Source organism: Aythya ferina (assembly GCF_964211825.1).
Source record: "Aythya ferina genome assembly, chromosome: 13".
NCBI classification, from domain to species: Eukaryota; Metazoa; Chordata; class Aves; order Anseriformes; family Anatidae; genus Aythya; species Aythya ferina.
In genome coordinates this window covers 9,080,713-9,103,216 of record NC_140311.1, presented here as the reverse complement: position 1 = coordinate 9,103,216, position 22,504 = coordinate 9,080,713, and the positions used below count along the sequence as shown (strand labels likewise).

Genomic DNA, 22,504 nt, shown 5'->3' with positions numbered 1-22,504 from the left:
AATGTGAAGTATTACTTAAATCTTCACGTATTGATTTTACAAAAAACTATTAAAATATTTAAAAATTCCCATTTTATCTATTTTAAAACAAAGAAATTTCAAAAATGTTTAAGACTATTAAGAGTTATCAATTACACAGGCACTTCACATGTAAACAATCTACAGTACAACTGAAAAAAATATTTGGCACCAACCTAGAAGACTGGAAAAAAATCAATGTGTCCTTTTTCCCATTGTATACTGTTTTGTGTAATCACCATACACTCAGACTAAATACTGGCAATGTTGGAAGTGCGTTAAGTTACAATCAGGAGTGCAAAAAAAAAATAAAGAACACACATAAAGCTTTCTGAAAGAATGAAAGTGGATTACAATTATCAGTCACTGTATTTTTACCATCATACCATCGCTACATTTTTGTTTTACCTTTGAATCAAATGATTGACTTTAATCATTCAAGCAAGGGGGGATTGGGTTTTGTACTTCTAAACTAATTCAAACAACATTTTCCATGTAGAAAAGAAATCCAGCATTTAACTGTAACACTCTGAGATGATAAATGGCAGGTTTTAACTTAAATGAACTGGAAAGAGAACCTGATGCTACCAAAATCTCTTTGTGCATCCAAAAGACAAAAAATCATTATGGTCTTTCAATGTCAGCTGACTCCAAGGTTTTCATGTCCAACTTCAGAGTAAGGCGCTCTACAGCATCTGGACAGATATTAGTTTTTGATGGCTTGGATGTTCCCATGTAGGAAGCTGAACTGCTCCAGAGCAATCCAACAGATCAAATGGCAAGCTGCCTGGCTTCCAAGAAGTCATGTTACATGGAGGAAAGCTGAGATACTTTCAGTGTAGGCAATTCAAGCAGAGCTTGAACTGTGAGGCCAACTTTTACAAGGCCTCTTTCCTCCAGAATGTGATGAGGCAAGCAAAGTCTTTCCTGTAAAATAAAGTAGTGCATGTATTAAGCTTGATTCACTTTTTCCAAGCTAGGTAGCAAAAGCATTCTATCTGAAGTCACACATACATTACACATTTGCATAGAAAATGTCTTCGACTTTAAATTTTGCATGTTGTTCTCTACAGTAACAGAACACTCAGAAATTACATCTGAGATCTGACTGTTTAATTGTGAAAAAAATACTTAATTATGAATGCAGAAACTAGCAAAAAAAAGAACATTTACTTAAAATATTAAACTAAGACACATAAGTACTGTGCTAATTCCCTAAAACCAAAGACATTCTTTACAAAAGTAAAGCAAGAAAATCAGGTTGATGGGCACTGCTGGTCTGCTTCTTCTTTTCACTGTTTTGGAAGCATATTACTAATCTTCCCCTTGGGACCTCCCAGAAATGCTGACAGACTTTGGCCCTCACTAATGAATCATTCTCCAAGGAAGTCATCTTTCAGTTTCAAAAGACTTTTGCAACAGAAGTTAAATACTCTTCCCCTCAGTTAGATGGTGCTATATGGAACTCGGTATCCGGTGAATCTCTGCATTCCTAACTTATGAAAGTCCTGTGATTCCATGCAAGATGGAAGCTGTGGCAGAGCAGCAACCCAGGGTTTTAAATCCATTAATTACTTTTCTTGTTCCAGTGAAATGCTATGAGTTTTGTGTGTCTCATAATATACAGGAAATGTTTTGGTCTTTCCGTTTTTCCTCTTGCACAGGGACGTGTGGCAAGGGGAAAAGTATGGAAGTTGGGCAAAAGGAGCACGAATAGTGAGCTGCAACTACAGTTAGGTTATATATTTCTTTAACTGCATTTAACTGATTTTTACTAGGCAGACACTGAAATTCACTCCAAAATGAATTGCTAAACAAAAGACTTAAATATTACAACATCATCCTCTCACATCAGTTCTTTTGTTTAGACGATATTTTATTTTAAAGGGAAGTCAGTATTTGTGCTATTGGGAAATAATTGTAAACCCAAAGTTTCCTCAAAGTTCACACCACAGGCCAGAAGACCAGGGAGACAAATTCTTTTTATACCTTTAAGTTCCCTGGTCAGTGTAATAATCACTACTGCTTCCTTTCTGCCCCCATGAAAAAAAAAAAAAAAATCAACTGCAGTATTCACTGACATACTTTCTGTGAATATATTAGTCAATAAAACAATTAGCATACCTGTGGAACACCCAATTTTTTACAAGCATCAAGAAAGTTTTCAACATTTCTTCGGCACTTTGCCATACTGAGTTTAGGCTGTAAAGACAGGGTATTAGATTTTCATCACATATTTGTGAAGGACTGTATAGGACTGTATATTTCTGCAAATTCAGTAACAGTTGCTTAAACAGAAACTAGAACAAGTTCAATGAAGATTCAAGTATAAGAAAATAGCTAAACTAAACTGAGCCTTGTTTAATGCTTCTTGAAAAAAAGTTGAAGTGAGGAATGTAGCCAGTTAGTATAGCAAATATGATACATGATTTTTTTACCACTGAACTTTGAAAACTTATTTTCACATAAGATGCAACAAAAGTAAAATAAACAACTCACCACTGCTGGCGATGGTACATGAATGCTGGCAACAGAGCGTGGTCTTATGTGATTGGCTAAATGGCAAAGAACTACTCCATCCATCAATGCTGCTCCGATATCATCTGGCAAAATTACTTTTAACCTTGACTCAAGATTCTGTTAAAAAGCCCGTAAGTAAAGTTACTTTCAACATTACCTAATCATTAACTTTAAATCGACTGTATTTTAAAGCATGCAGTTTTAAAAAGGCGTTTTAATATTAACATGAAGTAAATGGAATCAATCCACACTTCACTGAGTACAACAGTACTGTTAGCTGCATCATTGAGCTTATAATTCCCTTTGCTTTTTTTTTTTTTTAAATGAAAAACCATATATGTTGACAGACATTCAGCCAGCAACTACCATGACAGAGCTCTCAAAGCCCTATGATGAACCCACTACTCACAAGAAAGCACAGAGTTTAAGAGCAAAATGTTAGGCTAAATCCCTCATCAACTGTTAGTGGGAGGAATTTGTGGGTTGAAATCATATATAAGTTTACTAGGAGGAGGGAACACAACCACTGATGAAGTCACAACCCCAAAGTAAAGCCATTTATGCAAGTAGCAGTTAAATAGCTAAGGAAAGGGTGTCCAAGAAGTACCCACACTTGTGTTGCAAGAGAAAGGAAGTAGGAAATGTTTTATCCCATTCCAGCAACAAGCTTTAATTGCTCAGGAAGCGGACCAGACAGGGCAGAAACAGCCTCCGAAGACACACTTGAAGTTAGTACTGCCCTTGAAAGCAGAGCTGCTATAACAGTATTTATCATTCATGGTAGATTTAGTGAACTACAGTTGTTAAGTATCTTAAGAACAGAACTATATAGGGCAGAAAAAAATTACCTTACCAGAATTCTGACACCTAGATTCTATTCAGTATTATGCAATTTGTAGCAACTATCTACTCTCAAAAAGCATTTGACTATTCAGAAGACTATGACCAGCTCTTTCTTCAAATCTCAAGTCAAATAGCAGCACGCACAAGCAGACCTATGGTCTCCCTAAGAACTTCAAAAACCTAAAAAAAATAAAGCCTTTAATTTTTCATTTCATTTTCCTAAACTAAAAACATTTAGTTCCTGGTTCCTGTTTTGCTTGGAGCAAAAAATAGTAACAATGGAGCCTGTTAGATAACATTACTTAGAAAGAAATGTCACTACAGAGACACCTTTGTATATCCATAAGGATTTGCAGGTTTTTATTACAAAGGTTTGAGTTGTGGTACAAACTAAACACACTGCACCCACATCGTAAACAATTGTACATACATTGCGAAGTTGTCTTATTTGTTCCCTTTCTTCCCTTAAATGCTCCATTTTCCTTCTCATTGTAAATCCAGGATCCATTGCTCCATAGTCTTGGCGAGATGCACGGCTGAAAGCTATTGAACATTAGCATAGTTAGTTTTCAGAATTCAGTTTTATTTTTTTAAGTAATGGTGGGGAGGAGTAACTCCAGGGATAACAGTGGGTAAAAAAAGCTATGGCACTTTACAGAATAAATATATTTCAGTATTGCGATGTAAAAGACACTGTCTATGAAACTTGTTTTTTGAACAAAATCCACAAACTATCCTATTTAAGTGGAACTGGTTTACTAGAAAACAGAGGCATAATAGACTTCAGTATTCAAATATCTAAGGTATATGATTCCATTTGTACTTCTGCAAGTGTATCTTGCAAGCTAGCTTTGAAAGTGTTTTCATTATGTTTTACTTTTAATCAAGCATAAAGACTAAGGAAACTACAGAAAGGAACAGGACTTCCTGATCTAGCTTAAAATTGAATACTTTTTAAATATATGTACATATGTCCATGTGATACACAGAGACAAAGTAATTGCTTATTAAAGCACTAACTGAAAAACATGGAATGTCTTATTCAAAAGTTTAGAGCTCTTATTAATAAAGCATGTCTTAAATGCTCTAGCTACCATTCACTTTACTATTCATCATTCTTGGAAACCCTTCAAATAACAATTGTATTTTATAAAATCCTTGCAAACAAATTCCTCCATAGCAATACCGTTGTATCCTCAAGTATTTTACCCTATGCTTTTGAGAAAAAAAAAAAAAAAAAAATCAGTACTTCCATCTTTAAAACACACTTTACTGTTTCTAACAGTTCTAACAGTTTGGATTTTAGCAAGACATCTATAAAACAACCAAAAAAATATCACAGAAATTTTAAAGACATTCTTGTGGAACCACTCCTCTAACCTTACTTACAAGACTATGTAGTTTGCACACAGAAAAATACAATTGTATCTCACCTACAATGTCTTTGGAAGCATCTAAAAACGACAAGGATCTTGTGTTCTAACGAAGAAAAAAAAAAATGCCTTTCAGCACTCTCTTAGAACTAAGGCAAATGGGTCCTGCTGTTTTAGTGCTGAGAGCTGGCAATGACTCCTACTGCACAAAGAAATGGGCTGAAATGTCCAACAAGCCTGCTTGGTCCTCTCAATTCTACATCTTCCTGCAGCCCAGGATGCACGTAACTCAGAAACCTCTAGACGTGCACTGCTAGGTATGTCCTGGTATATACAACTAACCTATCTCTGGAACAGAAGTTTCATGCAACTGCTTACAAGTCACAAGTGACTTGAGGGCCCAGACGGTGCCATCTGCATCATGTAGACAATCCAGTCTGATACAACTGTCTTCTGAGGCTATGGCAGTCTTATAGAAACACAGAATCACTGAGGCTGGAAAATACCTCCAACACAAAGCACTAATATATATGACTCCTTTCAAAGCTCTGATCCATGCATCCTTTTATAGGATCAATTAAAAAACCTACTTCTCATGAAGCTCTCTTGCCTCAGCCATGTTTCAAAAATAACTGAATGCTCTTTCCCTGTTCTTTGACAGTGACAAAACATGCAGAAAATAAGTTAGTGACATTTAAGAAAAAAATCACCGTGCAGCTTTGGGAACTTTCAATTATTAGACATATGCTTTGGCAAACCATGTATTTTCCAGTACTATGCTTACGTTAAGTTCACTGAGTGAAATGCTGTACTGTGATCTCCCTTCACATTCATTTCAATTCATGCATCTGTTGTCCTTATCTATTCCATCCTGGGGAATAAATATCTGTTCCCTCATGCTATTTTAGAGAAGAGCAGCTTACCTGACCTTGGTCTGAGACCAAATGGTCCATGAGCGTTACTATCTGTCCTTTCATAATCCTGTTAAAAGAGGCAAAGTCAATTTTCTTCCATTTATTACAATAATTAACATTTGTTTTCATCAAAATAGCATTTAAATTATTCTTTCCTAAAATAAAGCTCTTCCGCTTAACTGTAAAACACTGCTTTGAAGGGAATACTATGAAGTAAATGGAATCAAAGTAAACTCACTAACTGCAGATAAAATTATCTTATCAAGGAAGACAAAGCAGCACCAGATTAACTAAAATCTATTCTAAGATTAACTAACATCTATTCTAAAACATTTCAAACAAAACATTCTGTGAACTGAATTCTAAGCCAGATGTAAGCAAATACAACAATTTTCCCCAATGCCTTGCACTGAATTTCCTAAGAAATGTTTACTTTCAATTATAAAAATCATGTTTTCCTCATGTCACCATCTACAAAGGGAAGATGCACTCAGTAATCTGGTATGTACATGAGTTATCCCTAGTTCAACTACTTCCATTGTTTCTATGAGATGTTCCACTCACTCCACTCTCTTAGGTTCCCTTCTGACATCTGGCAGAAACATTAATCTTTAGCAGGCCTTATTTATAGCTTACTAGAGTACTGCAATCACAGTGAGACTAAATGGAAATTCCTTAAAAAGGAAAGCAACCGATGAACGAAACTGTAAAGCTGTATCACAAAGGTGACAGACAATCATAAAGGATGAAACCACTCAAGCAGTGTCAGTACATGAGGGTTCCTTATGATGAGGTACAGAACACTGAAAGACAAGTTTTATTTGAAATCCTTTAAGAAGCTATCATATAGGGACAACTAGAAAATACACCAATTTTCATTTATCTTGGTCATTTTCATTAAAAAAAAATAATGGAAATAAAACAATGCATCTTTCTTCACAACAGTCCAAAAAAAAAAAAAAAAAGAAGAAATCCAGGAGAGATCAGATAATTGCAAAGGTAAAAATAAGCTATGATACACATCTCTGATTCTACTTTTGCCTTTTTAGTATGATGAAATATTCATAACTCCAGTTTCAAAGGAAACTACCAGCTTTATATCTGCATGGGAAACCTGGTGACACAAGTAATGTGCACAAAGAAATGTTTCTTGAATGAAAAATGAAACCACAAACTTGTACCTCAGACGACACAGGAGACTGTGGGGACACATTAGTATTATCACTGTCTTGCTAAAAAGAAACCAAAGAGATGGAATTATAAAATGAAAATAATGATTTAACAAGAAAATGTAAAATTATGAAAAACACCATACATGAGACATCCAACATTTATCAAATATGGCACAAACTTGTAGCAACTGAATTTAAAAATATGTAAAGCAAGGAAACTGCTCACTGCTTATATAGAATATTACTTTTATATTACCTTTGCTTGATAGCTCAATTAACTTCATTATTACTGAAGCAAGTAACTACCCTACTCTTCCCCAGTATACTGTCTTGGTGGCTTTTTTCAAATAGGCTATAATATTTATCGTGCTATATTTTTACTATGACTTTGGAATGCAAAGTCTGTTCGCACAGACCTGTTCCATGACTGTGGCTCAAAAGTGTTCATAGAAGATAAACGAATAAAACAATTTTCTTACATATTCTATGCAATTACTATTTCTTACCTCATCATTTTCATTTCCACTTGAACTCTTTCTGGAAGACTTATACTGCAAAACACATACAATTATTACTTTAAAATGGAAGTATGTTTTTCATTTAAACTAAATGGCCTGATATCACTCAGATGTTACTTATTACTGGTGAAGCTGCTGAGTAAAAAAAACATGTTACAGAAATCAAAAGGAGCACAAAAAAACAGAAGAGGAACATCTAGTTCTTAGGTTACTCAAGAACTACAATGCTGAAAGAATAAAAACATTTCAAAAATACATTTATAATGTGAACTGACTACATATGAGACTTGACCCAAGCGGAAAGACCTGAATAACTGTTCCTCTCATGCATTTTTTGTTAGAAAAAATAACGTGTAACCCATGAAAGTTACATACTGTAAAAGCAGCTCTTAAGGTTGCTTATACTTGGCTAGATTGACCTGACAAAGTAAAAAATGAAAAAAAAATGAAAAAAAAAAAGTTAAAAACGGCAAGATTTCCTTTACAACTGCAAAGCCTGATCACATCCTTTTATCTAAGACCACTGCTTTTTCAGAAGAGGTCTGCCTGATTTTTTGCACATTGCTTCTGCCCCACATCCTGATTACCTGAGAAATACAGTCAGTAGGAATGAAGGAGAGATCAAAACAAGAAATACATAAAAGCAGTATTTAGGTAAATAAACGTATTTCATTGTCTCCAGAGGTTAAAAAAAATGCACATAGAAAGAGTTATACCTCCACAACACTGTAAGTGCATTATGCACTTACATAATGCATTACCTGTTTTTATTATATACTTAGAACACAGGATATATTAAAAGAATAACTTTGGAACTGTAAGGATAGCTTTCCTTCAAAGATTTTTAGGGGTGCATACAGATTCTAGTTAGAAGATAGAAGAATTTCTCAGAAGGAAAAAGCTGACTCGCAACTGCATTCTTTAACATTAATAAATATGGAACTTTACATAATTCTGCTATATGAAAATCATATGTATTAGTTAGACATAGAAGATGACTGTCTCCTTCAAAGTTACAACTCTGAGCACTCTGAACAGCTTTAAATTTTGAACTACATGTTGAATAATGCATACGTGTCAGTGTACAGTAAAAAGTGTTTCTTTTGAAAATCAAAGTCTAGGACAGACATAGCCTTTGTTAGGAATCCTACTGCCATTCATTTTCATTACAAATTATGTGTCTTTTCGAGAGTTACTGACTGATGTCTTTTTTTTGTTAAAAAAGGAACAATGAACAGAATGCACAGTCCTGGAGTCATGTAGTGACATGTTATACACATCCATGACTGCGTATTGTGCTTCTGGGATATATTTCCTGTGTATTTGAAATTAATTATTTCCTATTTATTTACAAGGGAACATACTGATTTGGTAACTCATAAGCCAAATATTAATTTTCTGTGCCTTTATACAGGCCTTTGACAGTTCGGTGTTCAGATTTCTCCACCATAATTAACCATACCAAAGCTAGCACATAGTAACTTCTTTTCATTCGTGGATGTGCTATCCAGAATTTCAGCTTAGATGGAACTAGGATCCAAAGCAACTACAAACTCCTCCAGCAAAAATGCGTTTTGGTTGATAAAATTGTCTTAGATGGTTAAGGTTTTTTGTTTGTTTGTTAACGTATTTAGCACGATAAAAATTTGAGTTTAATTTTAATTTTTTTGAATTTTAATTTTTTTGAATTTAATTTTAACTCAACCTAGCACCGGTCAGAATTATTCTATTCTACAAAAATTTATTTGATGCTGCTGCATTAACTTCCTATCTGTTCTACAACAAGCAGACACTGACATCTGGTGACCAATGATACACACTGCAAACAGCAAAATAAATATAGAGAAAATAACCTCTTATATGCAAACTGATGCAGAGAACCAAAATGCGTAAATCATTCTTTTAACCATGCTGACTTAGGCTACAAAAAAATCCCTCAAACTGGATCCAAACTGAGAAAGAACCAATTACTGAAGATTAGTTTCTAGCTTTGAAAGACGACAACTGCAAATTACTTTCTTATAATTAATAAACAGTCTTCAGTGGACTCCTTTCTCCTTCTTTTCCTGTGCTTTCACATTACCCTATTATTATACATTCATACATAATACATTACACGTATTATTTGACTCAAAAGATTCAAATAAAGTTACAGCTTAACTATAAAAATTACAAGCAGTACAACCTATGACATTTCCTTGCTTCGACTTAGTTACATAATTCCTTGCATTCTCAAAAATTTGCATTACTTGTAAAGGAGAAAGAGCCCGAAGCATCCAGGACAAAAAAGTCACCACCATTACCCTACCCTGCATTACCTTGAAATACTCTTTTCTAATTTGTTTACTTCTCCTCCTTTCTTCACTCTGCCAAATCACTGGCTGTATTTCTGGCCAATGCTGCTCATCCATTGAATCCTTCTGATTTTCCAGTGGCTAGAAAAGTTCAGAAGCACTTTTACGTAAAAGGTAAATACACCTTGCATACATTATCGCAAACTATTATAAACTACAGTTATAAATTCTTGGCCTCTCCCATTTCACTTTATGACACAGAAGTGTTACCTTAATGGTGATTCTGCTAGAAATCACTTAGCTCTTTTCTTCTGAAATATATTTCATACAGGAAAAACGAACTGTGAAATAATTCTTAAGAAAATAACGTCCTTTTCTGCACTGAGCCTAACATTCATAGGTACGTTAGGAAGCCATCTAATGCTACTATAAATAATTTCAAAGAGCCAATCAGAAGCCAATAGCACATCTTAATTTCTCAATCCGAATATTCACTTACAGCTAGTACTACATCTTCTTAAAAAGGCTTGCATTACATAACACTGGTCAAATTATGTTGAAGTGTATGAATTTCTTTTTATTTTCCACCACAATTATACACATACAATAACTATGTGTGCAAGCAAATTTGCACAGAAGTTTTCCGCAAGAAACAACCACTTACAGCAAATAAAACTATTACCACTTTTACGTTTAGATACTTACCTGCCAGCTGTATGGAGACACTGGAGAATTGACTTCATCTGTTGAGACACTAAAAATTAAAATGAAAGACATTATGAAATTCTATTACTACACTGTTGTGTACTTCAAGATCAAAGTCACTTTAAAATAGTAAATAAGTGATCACTTAACATGCAGCTTATCTGCGACATTTCTTTTGGCTGTAAATCATGTCCACGATGTGACTAAAAAGTGTGAGCTATGCAAGTAAAACCTCAAATTGTTCTTCAGTCTCCTTTACAGTACGCTGACGTGTCATCCACATTATTTTATTCAATACTTTATTCAGATATAGCCCTTTCTTAACAATGTAGATTGATCTTCAGAAATGCACCTCCATTGTTTGTTTCTCAAAGCAACCATCCAAACATTTGTTCAAAGCTGACAAAATGCCTGTTCTTCAGTGTTTAGAAGACTCAACCTTCATTTCACTGTTAGCTCTCTATAGCAAAGTAGAGGCTTGTACTAACAATGGAAAGGAGAAACATTTTAACATGGGAAAATGAAATGGCAAAATCTCACAGACTCTCTAGAACAAGAACAGTGCCTGAGCTTATTTAAAGTTCTCAGGAAAACAAAAAAGTCTGTATTCGGTGTCACTTCAAAACTTACTAAATCCTTCCGTGAAATTCACTTCTATCAACGTACCAACAACCATTTCATTCACATTCTGACACCTAAGGTAGAAAACAGGCTTAGAAGCTATACACCAAGACTAACAGCTGGGGATTTAATGTAATGACACAGCACTGTGTGCAATTATGATAAATCCTAGAAATTCAGAAAGCAGCTAGGCACAGAAATTGAAGCTTCTTTTCTTAGCTTCTGCTACTTTGTATTCTTTTTCCTTTGTTCTTCATTGTTTGCCTCAAAACAATACATCTATTTTTTAAAGCTGTTAGGCATAGGAAGTTTGTCTAATCATGTCCATTAGCTTGATATGCTATTCAACTGAGAAATGTAGGAACTGCTACAATAAATAATTTAGTTCTGCTCTTGATACGTATGTACCTATTAGCTGTGACCTGGTCTATAAATATAAATTCTTCAGGGATATGGCAGCCTTTATATTCTCTTTATATGTTACTTTCACAGTAAGGGACTGAAATTCCCATATATCAGCATAATAAAAACAAGAAAAAAATTGCGACTTTTATCTTATCTTGCGTACAAGCTCATAATTGGTTTGTTATTGTTGCTTATTTTCCAAGAAAAAAAGTCTCAGAACTATTTATTTCATGAAGGATACAGCAAAAGGTAAATACAACCCTTCCTGGATTATTCTGGAATATGAAGCTTTACAGTGCTGTGCACTACAACAGGTGACAGAATCCCAAAAACCAGGAACAATATTGTAAGTGAGGACTGTCAAGCTCCAAATATAGTAGTTGCTATACTGTTCATATAACCATAGAACACATAAACAACAAACCCCTTAATACTGCAGCTAACGCAGCTACCACAGGGAGAAAAGAGAGCCAAAATAGGATGCATCACTCTGGAAGATTTACACAGTATCCCTTCTCTATTTCAATGAAAGTTTATCTGATCTGTACCCGAACAGCAGAGAACTGTAGACAGGTAGACAGCAGCTACCACTCCAGTACTCTCTGGCAACACCAACAGCAATTATGGCTTTTGTCTACCTGATGCACAGCCAAATTGAGTTTGGAACAGATAATTTGTATAACTTGAAATTCATCTTAAAAACTTAACTCATCTTATTAACTCATCTTATTAAAACATTAGGAGAAAAGATGATATCAGAACTAATTTAATAAAATACTGAAAGCTGTGATGAAGTAGATAAATACCATTTTTCAGATTCCATTGGCTGCTTTGGCCTGTTCCTTGCGCTTACTGAAGCTGAATGATTAAGAAGCCTATAAAGAAAAAAATATTTATTCAACAGCTCTGTAGTTAAATCTTTTTCTTTGAATATATATTACTTTCACAGTATAACTTCTCCTGTAGAAAAAAGTTTGAAGATTAAGGTGGCATTTTCTATAAAGATGGAATACATACGCATGTATATACATATGTGAAATCCAAGCCCAATCCTGCTTCCATTCGAATCAGCAACATAGCTTTCAGCTCTTGTATTATTTCAAGTTCTGATTTTTAAGTAAAACTTGATCACATAATCCAAACCAAAATGAAGTCTCCTCTTCTCTCATTATGTGTTTTTAATTTTTAATATTTTCTTATTAAATATATACCAACAGGCCTCACTGTTCACTAAAATTAGAAGAGACAAGATGGTCAAACTAAAGCAGACAGGAAACAATAGATTCAGCACAAGAAATCAGTCTTACGAAAAGGTAAGAGGGTAGCTGAGTAAGAAAGACTGGCAGTGCAAAGGAAAGTCAGGGGAAAAAAGGAGAGTTGGAAAATGGAGAAAAAGAGTAGGAAAATGCAAGCTAAGAACTAAGTGAAGTCTAATGAACCAGTGTAAATTCCATTCTCCTTAACTCCAAATAAGTTAAAAAAAAAAAAAAGCCTAAACTTAAATATAGATTCAAATTTGTATTTTTTTTTAAATCTGTAAAAAACACCATGTACGTGCACACACAGGAAGGTGATATGAGGTGTTTATTATGAATGGTTAAAATGTTGAAAATACCACACCAATCATGAACACATTTTCAATTAAGAATCATGTTAAACAGCAACTGGAATGATTAATGGTGAATTATTGGGAGTATCAACATTACATTTCAACACTGAATTCACAGTGTGCAGGACTGAGATCAAAGTATGTTTACACTGAATTATATAGAGAAATTATTAGGAATCAGGAAGAACAAGAAGCAAACCAGCAATTCAATGGAAGACAGTAAAATACAGTAGGCACCTTTTAATATTTCATTATCATAAGATATGACAGTAAAACAATGAACTTTAGATGACGTATTAATTTTCAGACTTCTGAATATTGTCATAACTTTGAGCTCTGTTATCTCACTTGCAGTTTAAATCTGATCGTGTGAACCTCAATAGCATTAAGACAAGTTAAGCTTGTAAAACAACTACATAATTTGGACAGCAGCATATGCTCCCTATATTGTCTTCATAAACAAATTTAAAATGTACTTTCCAGAATTACACTATTGCCAGAAATAAGTCTCACAAAAAATTAATATTCAGAGCATATGATGTATCAAATATCATAAAACAGCCAGTTTAGAGTCATTTTTACAGTGAATTTCAACCTATCCTTACCTCCTTAGCTGAAGACAATGAGAAATTCAGACAAACTGTAGTAATATATGGCCATTAAGACAAAATGTGCTTAAAAGAACTAGAAATTTGAGTCACCCAAGCACTTTAATACAACGCTTTCACCAAAATGACGTTAATGTAAATTCACTTATTCTATGCAACAAAGGCTATTTGACTTTCATGATCATTAAACGAAGTGTTATTAAAACCTATCCAAAGTAATGCCAAACATATATGTTCTTCAGCCAAACTTCTTCTATTAAATATTTATAATTTATGTTTGAGATCATAATAAACTAAGTTTTCTTATGATTTTAAATACATTTTAATACTTTGTAAAACAAGAAAACAAATACAAACAATCATTTTTGACTCTTCCCATTTCAAAACTGAAGTATAATGATGGGAAAGTCAGTACCTGTCAGACTAGCAGTTATTAGTCCAATCAGAAAATCTGAGTTTCCTATGGAACAAGGAACTTAAGGTTTTTAGTTGAAGAAAAAGTAAATCAAATTAATCTGAATTTAGAAAGTTAGAGACTATGGAATTTCTGGCAAAATAATTTGTTTAGCTGAGAAAAAATAAGCACAGTTGTGAAGCTCTCTCTCTCTTCCAGGAAATACAGTACAAAATTGAGTAGGCAGGATGAAAGTTCAAGTAGCTTAAATTATGAAATTATGCTCCCTTCAATGTGGTGCTAATGGTGCAAAGAGGCCAGACATTGTGTTCATTCACACACTATCAAATCCAATTAAAAAAACATTTGGACAGATTAACAGTCAAATGACATACTGATGGACGTACTAAGTCCCCTGAATAAGAACTTGCATGACTTTAAAACCCAGAAGTTTTAAAAGAAAAAAGTTTATCTGTATTTGAGCTATTACACATTTAAAAACAAAACAAAAAGAATGAAGATAAAGCATGCCAAAGGGACAGGAAAATAATCTTCTAGTTTGGAGTCATTTAAATGTGCTTTGAACAGCTGTCTAATTAAGAATTTTCCTGTAACAGTATTTAATTTCAAATAAAAGTAGAGTGCATTGCAATTATTTTTTGTACCTAAATCTTAGGCTGAGACAATCCCTTTTTTCTGCTTTCGTTCAAAAAAAAAAAAAAAATGGCCTAAACTGTTTCTTTTGTCCACATTTTATCTTAGGAAATCTGAAGCTCTACAAACACTTTATACCTTGATGCACGTCCTGCTGCCCTTGTCCTCTGGAAGAGTTTTTCACTGAATGAAGTTCTATAGCTTAATGGCCTTCGTCTGCATTCATATTTCATGTACATCAAAGCCACAGACGGAAGAAGGAAGCAGGACAGGTTGATGGGAAAGGACAGGGAAGTCATTAGCATAGCAAGCAAAAAGAAAAGAAACACTGCATAATATTGAAAGAAAACACACTGAATGAACAGAAATATGATTAGTAAGAGATTATTTAATGATGCTCACTTTGAGAATTCTGTGTACTCAGGCTGTACATATTTTGCACAAATTCAGAAATGGCACAATTGGTACAATTCAGAATTACTCCTGGCAAGGAATTATAAACCCACACGCTATGGATTCAAAATCAGGATTAAATTATATTTTACTAATTGAAAATAACTACAGTTTTATCTCAGAGGTGATTTTGTCCCCATATATTTAAAGATACGTAAGAAAGCTTTAAACTAAGAAGTAAAATTTGACTAACAAGATTGCTCTTTATATACATAAAGTAAAACCTTTAAGAAGATTACTGTGTTGAGATAGAACAAAGTATAACAAAAATAAAATTTAAGTTGCAGTACTTCAGAAGAGGAGTGGCTTGGTATTTCAAATGATTAGATACCCAAGAAATATTAAAACTAACCAGACAAAACCCACACACAATATAAATAGCTATCAGAATTAAGAAAAATATTTTTATCTTTTAATAAGAATTCAGAAGTCTTCCTCATTTTTTAATAGCTTTGTTAATAAAAAAACATGTTAGCATTATGATTTCATTCTTATTTTTTTCCTTCCCGCCAAATTCTTAAGTACACTATACGGAGTTACAGGAAAGACATCCATCTTTCCCCCTAAGACATTTCTACTGTTCTATTGAAGTATTATACAACACTGTTGAATTTGTAAAGCTCTGCATTTCACAGTATCAATTTCTTTAAAGGCTTTGTGCGTATTGCAGTTATCTTAAAAACAGCAGCATAGAATCTCAATCTCTGCATAGAAATTCAAGAGTACAAAAAGAGTACTTATGCTAGTATGAAGCTGAAGCCATGACTGTGGGAGAATGAACCACTGTAATGATCTACTATAGTTAATGGGCTATTTACTACCACTTTCATCTTTCAGCAGAGAGCTTACTGTCTCTGATGTACCTCACTGGTATTGTGCCTGCTTGGTAAAGGAACCAGAGACAACAGAGTTCCTACCCTTTCCTTCTCGCTTCCTATGTAACTCCAGGTTACATACTCCTCCTTCTCTTCCTAAGACAGTTGCTAGCTTTTTCTGTTGCATTACTTTAGTAGTCTTCTTTTTTTACTTATCATTTTCAAGAATTGTTCTGTTGAAATGCCAACATGAAGTTATGAAAGTCAGGCAGCTCATAAGGATGCATTTGCACTATTCAAATTATATATTTATTTATTTATACACACACACACACTGTCATTTGACAGAATTACATTTGAACAAGTTTCCCCTTCGGTTAATAGGAAACATATCTCATATGTGGCTGAACAGAGGAAGCATCACCTAAATTACCTTGTGTTTAAGACAAATAAACAGTAGCACAAACTGTTTGAAGGTTCTCTAAAACCACACAAACTAAGACAAAGTCATTTTAATGTCAATGATAGTCTACTTATATAAGCACTGACCACGCTTAAGGTACTTAATTAAAAAAAATAATAATAATAGAATTTCACATTCATCTCTTCCTCTCTATAAAAGGCGCATCACAGCTTCTCTACATAGCAATTTTATTAAAAGAAACACAGAATAGGTCTATTGCTTCATCTCATCAACCGGACAAAAATGTTCTTCAAATGAGGAGCTTTTGGGTATAAGACAGGCTAAAGAACACATTAATTATGACACAAGTTAACTATTATTTTTAATACCTGTGTTTTTGTTCTTGCTGCAGTAACTGAGCTGCTATTTTTCTCAAGTCAGTCACTTCCTTGATTTCATCATCTTCTTCAGCCAGCGGCTGTTCCTTCTGAAGTCTGAAAAATTAAACATTAGGGACTTGCCTGACTTCAGCAAAGCAAGACACAGAAACTTGCTTGGACAAGAAGTAAGAAGCTCTTCCAATATGCTGATTTTTTCATCCAAGAAGGAGAAATCTGCTCAACAAGAGACTTCTTTCCTTGATGGTGTTTAAAAGCAAAACCACCCTTCCCAAAAAAGACTGAAAAGATTTACCGTTTTTCATCTCCCCAGTCCTCATTCTGTTCTATCTTTTGGGATTTCTCAGGATGTTTTCCCCGTTCCTTACACAGGATGAAAAATAAAATTAGACTTGAGATGAGGAAAAAAAAGCCTGCTGAATTAGTATGTGTTTTTTGTTTGTTCGTTTTTTAATCAATCTATGCTACCTTGATATAGGACAGCAATGGTCCGATCTGCACATCTCCTTGCTCAGGAACAGCTCCCTCTTCTGCATTTGGATCAATGTAATCATACACCTCCTGGTCTAGTGAGGATTGATAAGGAAGAGAAAAGATAATATTAACAGCTCTATCAACCAAACATTACTCAGAGTCAGAAGTACGTATGAAAAATGACAGATAAAGACAATACAATTAAATCATGTCTCCTTTCTTCATCTAGAGAAATGTTTTTCTTCCTTTCTCTATTTATTATTTTATTACATTGCTTTCTGAAATGATAAAAACAAAATTCCAGTATGCCACGATATAGTTTTGTGCAGTTTTCTTAAATTAGATTACCTTTGAAAAAGCAATTCTGTTACCTAAAAGGACAGATGCACAACAGATATTACCTTTCTGAGGATCAAGTTTACTTCCCATTACATGATTGTCATTCCTCAACGTCTGTTCTCTTGTTGATTCTGATACCTGGGAGTGAAGGCTGATTGTATCATCATCAGATGGCTGCAAAGACAGTCATATTTAATAAAGAACTTGCATATATATCACATTATTATATGATTTGCTAATGAATCACAAATACAACAGACCCTATCATGAGGAATGGTTCCCAAGGCAGAAAAAAATCAACTGTTTTTGTTTTTTAAAGTAATTGTTTCAGTTTCCTTTGAAACACGGTATTTTGTTCAAAGAGCTCCAGTCCAATTCTGGTCAGTGGGCTAATAAATCTGTACTTAAGTGCTTCCCTATCTAAAGCTTCCAAGTAGTAAGACTACTGAAAAAGAATCACAGCTTCACTTCCCATCATTTAGAATTCACTTAAACACTTGTAATATTCCTTGTTGTACAGTTCAATCATTCTGCATTTGCAATGATTCTTTCTAAAAGTAAAATATATATATATATGCTGCACTCACTATTCAGTATTGACACCATTTATTTACAGCTGCTTAATCTACATTTCTACAAATAGATAATTTGTGAGAATTTTTATGACTTTAGACCTAGCAGATCATCCAGAAGTTCTTATTAAAATTTAAACAAGAAAACAGATTATTAACATATACAAAACTCAGATTTAATCACAGTTTCCTTAATTACTAAGTTTAGATAAAATATATTTTAATTTTCCTAACTATATTCTTTTTACTAATAACAAAAGCAAACATTAAGTTTTGTCATGTGGACAACACAATTACACACATTATACACACATTACACATGAAAAGATTCAAAAAATTATTTAGATAAGAATTCAGTTTTGGAAATGTGTAAGATTTGGACAGGAATGAAATTTAACCAGAAAAGTCAAAACAATACATAAATTATATGTCTGATATTGTCAGCCTTTTTTTTGGAGAATTTAGCTATTGCTGTTAAAAGCAATTCTTTTAATTCTAATGGCAGGCATGGATTATATTAGTAGCAATGGTTTAAACTCATCTGTATGAATTTCAAAGGATGTTAACTGCAACTTAGTTAAACATTTCTTAAATTAGATGAAATAGAAAAGGAAAAAAAATCTATAAAACAAGCTAGACAAAATCAGCAGTAAAAAAATACTTACTTCTGTTGTGGACAATCTTTTGTCCCCATTATCACTTCCAATGCCAGAGTCTGGTCCGTGATTTTTATTGGGATAAAAGTCCTCTATGCTGCTTAATAAAATAAAAATTAAAAAATAAAAAAAAAAAAAAGGAATGAAAGAAACCAGCTTAACTTTGCTATAGGAAAATAAACATCCATTAAAATATATAGATTCTATATATCCATCTACAGTTGCCAATACAGAATTTTTGCACAACACCAAATGTGTAAAGAACAAATTTTTAACCTACAAGAGTTTAAGAAAGAAAAAGAGTCTCAAAAAAAGTTAAAGGAGGAAAGAACAAATATCATACTTTCCACATCTATGCAATTTTAGAATTGTTTTATTTAATTCAGAAGTATTTTTTGGAGAATTTAGCTATTGCTGTTAAAAGCAATTCTTTTAATCCTAATGGCAGGCATGGATTATATTAGTAGCAAATGTATTCCCTATTAGACAGTCATACAGGTTTTAACCTGCACTAACAGCTATGTAACATTCTGTCCAAATGTATGCCCTCTAAAGACAGAAAGCCATCATCACGAGCAGGGTGTGTTTTTCTAACTGCACACTGAAGCCTGGCTTTTAATCAAGATCATCTGTAAAGTTTAATTAAACAATTCTCACTGCTACAAAGGTGATGAACAGTAATAATACTCTTGATCTTTTTCATTTTGCAATACATTTTAGTAGTAGGTCTTAAGCAGCACAGGCTTTCAGGTAGCAGTTGCGGACCACGGTTTCTACAGGCATTTAGAAGCATTCCATGGACACTGTGGACTGATTCTGTAGTGGCACGGTTGCCTGAGACCATGGACTGAATCTGATAGTTCAACGTGTTCTGTGTAAGCTTTACTAATAATTTTAATCTCTCCTTTGGCCTTGAGCCCAATGAGTGCCACAAGTAGCACACAACATTTTAGGCAAATAGACAAAAAGAATATTGTTTCATACGGTCATTAATGGCAAGTCAACCGAACACAGAAAATACAAGAGCTCTCCCATTTATAAATTAGTCAAGAGGTATACAGTACATATGTCCAAACAAGTATACTGTACTTTTTGACCTCAAGAGCAATCCAATCAAAAAATCCTCAGGATTTCACTGATATTTAAGTTACAGCTTCCCTAAATACATATTCAGGAGGCAGACTTTCCATCCAACAGACTATATTCAGAATATTTATGAGAACATAAGTTAATTGTTTTGACATATCTGTTTGGGAAATAAAAATAAATAAATAAATAAAAAGTATTCCAATAAATAAATTTAAAACATACCCTTGCCCTGATTTCCAAATCTTAACTGAGTAAAATCAAAATTTTTCACAGCTACTTGGATGAGCCAATTTAGACTCCAGTAAAATGACCTTAAAAAGTAAATACTGTAACTTCTAAAGAATAAGCAAACCATTGAAGTTACATCTATTAAACTGTAATAAAGACATTCTTTCTTACATCCCAAGGATCGCTTCATAATAAATGGTAAGAAAAATAATTTTAAAATACCATTGAACAACAACAACAAAAATCCATTACTCACCTGTCTGTGAGTGGCTGGGAAGGGATTCGTTTACCCAGCGACGGAAGATCCAAGGAATCTGGTTTTTTATCTATTCTGAGGCATGCCTGAATGCTGAGGAATTTAAATATATGTACTTTACCCTTTAAGCATATCTGGAAACAAAAAATATTTAATTACATAGCATGTCTCTTGAAAATGCACCCCAAAAAATACTTCATACACTGATTAGCTTGTGCCTACAATTTCCCACTAGCAGAAATACAGCTAGAAAATGAAAACCTGGTTGATATTAACTTAGAACAGCTTCCTCTTTCTTAAGATCCTAATGCAAATTACTGAAGCAGAATGTTTTCATACTAACCTGTGCTGGTGGTATCTGCATTGGATTGTTATCCAAAACTATTACTTGTAAGTGACGTAACTTTCTGTAACAAATTGGAATTTCTGTGATTTTATTACAAGAAAAATCCAGCTTTACCAAGGGAAGGTCTCCTAACTCTGTATTGGGAAAAAAAAAAATAAGGTATCTAATTAACACTTTACCTAATTTATCTACATCAAAAAAAAATATGATGAACAGCTTACCATCTGGCAACATATGGAGATTATTTCTTCTTATGTTTAATTCTCTGAGTGACTGCAGTTTTCCTATTTGCTGAGGAAGAACCTGAAGTTCATTACAGCTGACATCCTAGGTAAAATATAATGAAAAAATTAACTGAACATTTTAAATGAAGTTAAACCAAGGAAAACTGCTATCAGAGCTGCTATAAAACAAACTATTTTTAAAAAATAAAAAATCCTGTGCTTTCTCCACAAAGGGAAATACCACCACAGCAGATCTCACTGTTTCTTCATTAGCGATTCACGTTTCAGGAACTCATTTCAAAAGGTTAAAGCAACAAATAACAGAAGACTGGTTTTGAGATTTAAACTGTACCCCAAGAAAAAGAAGATCTGGGTGTATTTCCCATGTCAGCTACAAACTTCTTGTGTTACTGCAGGTAAATGATTTACATTTTGCTTCTTTCATAAAAATTCTCCTTCCTTAAAACCCTTGAACCAATGCAACTAAAAATTTGCTAAGTGTAATAGCAAGCTCACCAACTTTTTTGGACTCAAGCACTAGAGGGTGACAATGCTACATTAAATGAGCACAGACTACAGCTACTTCTGCCAGTAGTTGAGTTTTGGTCCATACGGAATCAACAATCACATTGATATAAATAAAAACCAGTATCTAACATTTTCTATTTCTGACTCAATAAAGAGGTGGAATGCCTTTCTTAAAACCATCTTTCTAGCATGTGGCTTGGTTGTCAATTTTTTAAAAATTTATATAAACCTCTTGTTCTGTGTTCTAAAGAGGTATGATACAGGTAATAGAATGAAATTCTCTGGCATGTCCAGAATCTGTCAACAAGCATGCTATTCTTGGTGTAACAATTATGAAAAAACAAGCCAAAAACACCATAACCATAATTCTGAAAAATATTTGCTTTCTGTAAACAACAGCAGTGCATCCCACCTTGAAGTCCCATAACACTGAAGCAAGCATACAGAATTTCTCAAAGAGAAGAGTATAAGACACTAGAAGTACAGAACAGGACAACAATGATGGAATGGTGTAACTTTTACTAAGAGTATGGAGTAAATAGAGTTGAACTCTCCAGCTAAAATATTCCAAAAGATACAAGAAAAATAAATAAAACCATGATTACTGTAAAGAAAAAAAATTATCAGGGATTAAAATGAAGTAATCTGAAAAGCAATTTTATTTATGAACAACTTAAGATTAAAGTTAACCTAACATGCTGATTTGTGTTTATTCCCATATATTTTTTCTGTAATTGCATATCACTGAATGAAAGACTGAATTAATTTTGAATTCCTGTATTTAAAAATTAGTTATTAGTATATTTCTCACACTGTAAATAAACTCCTTATAGTTCAAGTTTACTTAATATAATAGTTCATAGTTATACTTACCAGCTCCATTAGATCTCTCAACTTCCCTATTTCTTCTGGAATGGAGACCAGCTTATTATTACTGACAACCAGAACTTTAAGTGGAAGATCAAACAGGTATTTTGGCAACGTTGATAAAAGATTTCGACTTGAAAAAAAGAAAAATGAACAAGCAAGGCTAAATTATAATACTCTCTTTAAGCCTGATGGTAAGTCTCAGATG

At 33.6% G+C, this 22,504-nt stretch overlaps 1 protein-coding gene across 7 annotated transcripts in view; it reads right to left on the bottom strand.

Moving 5' to 3' along the window:
* Positions 1-368: 368 nt before the first annotated feature.
* The window catches only part of LRCH2 (leucine rich repeats and calponin homology domain containing 2), a 36,221-nt gene continuing 14,085 nt past the window's right edge, over positions 369-22,504 (bottom strand). Inside the window, exons 3-22 of one of the 7 annotated variants that reach the window (XM_084535199.1) lie at positions 22,303-22,429; positions 20,899-21,004; positions 20,675-20,811; positions 20,332-20,465; positions 18,768-18,858; positions 17,593-17,704; positions 17,186-17,283; positions 17,013-17,080; positions 16,709-16,813; positions 14,787-14,864; positions 12,190-12,258; positions 10,358-10,406; positions 9,677-9,793; positions 7,347-7,391; positions 6,850-6,900; positions 5,678-5,735; positions 3,812-3,924; positions 2,518-2,655; positions 2,143-2,220; positions 369-945 (exon numbers count right to left, since the gene is read on the bottom strand). In XM_084535199.1, the coding sequence (XP_084391325.1) occupies positions 826-945; positions 2,143-2,220; positions 2,518-2,655; positions 3,812-3,924; positions 5,678-5,735; positions 6,850-6,900; positions 7,347-7,391; positions 9,677-9,793; positions 10,358-10,406; positions 12,190-12,258; positions 14,787-14,864; positions 16,709-16,813; positions 17,013-17,080; positions 17,186-17,283; positions 17,593-17,704; positions 18,768-18,858; positions 20,332-20,465; positions 20,675-20,811; positions 20,899-21,004; positions 22,303-22,429 (1,894 nt within the window). In that variant the 3' untranslated portion in view covers positions 369-825. The remainder of the gene's footprint in view (positions 946-2,142; positions 2,221-2,517; positions 2,656-3,811; positions 3,925-5,677; positions 5,736-6,849; positions 6,901-7,346; positions 7,392-9,676; positions 9,794-10,357; positions 10,407-12,189; positions 12,259-14,786; positions 14,865-16,708; positions 16,814-17,012; positions 17,081-17,185; positions 17,284-17,592; positions 17,705-18,767; positions 18,859-20,331; positions 20,466-20,674; positions 20,812-20,898; positions 21,005-22,302; positions 22,430-22,504) is intronic. The other 6 variants (XM_084535200.1, XM_084535201.1, XM_084535202.1 and 3 more) reach the window with 6 other exon arrangements.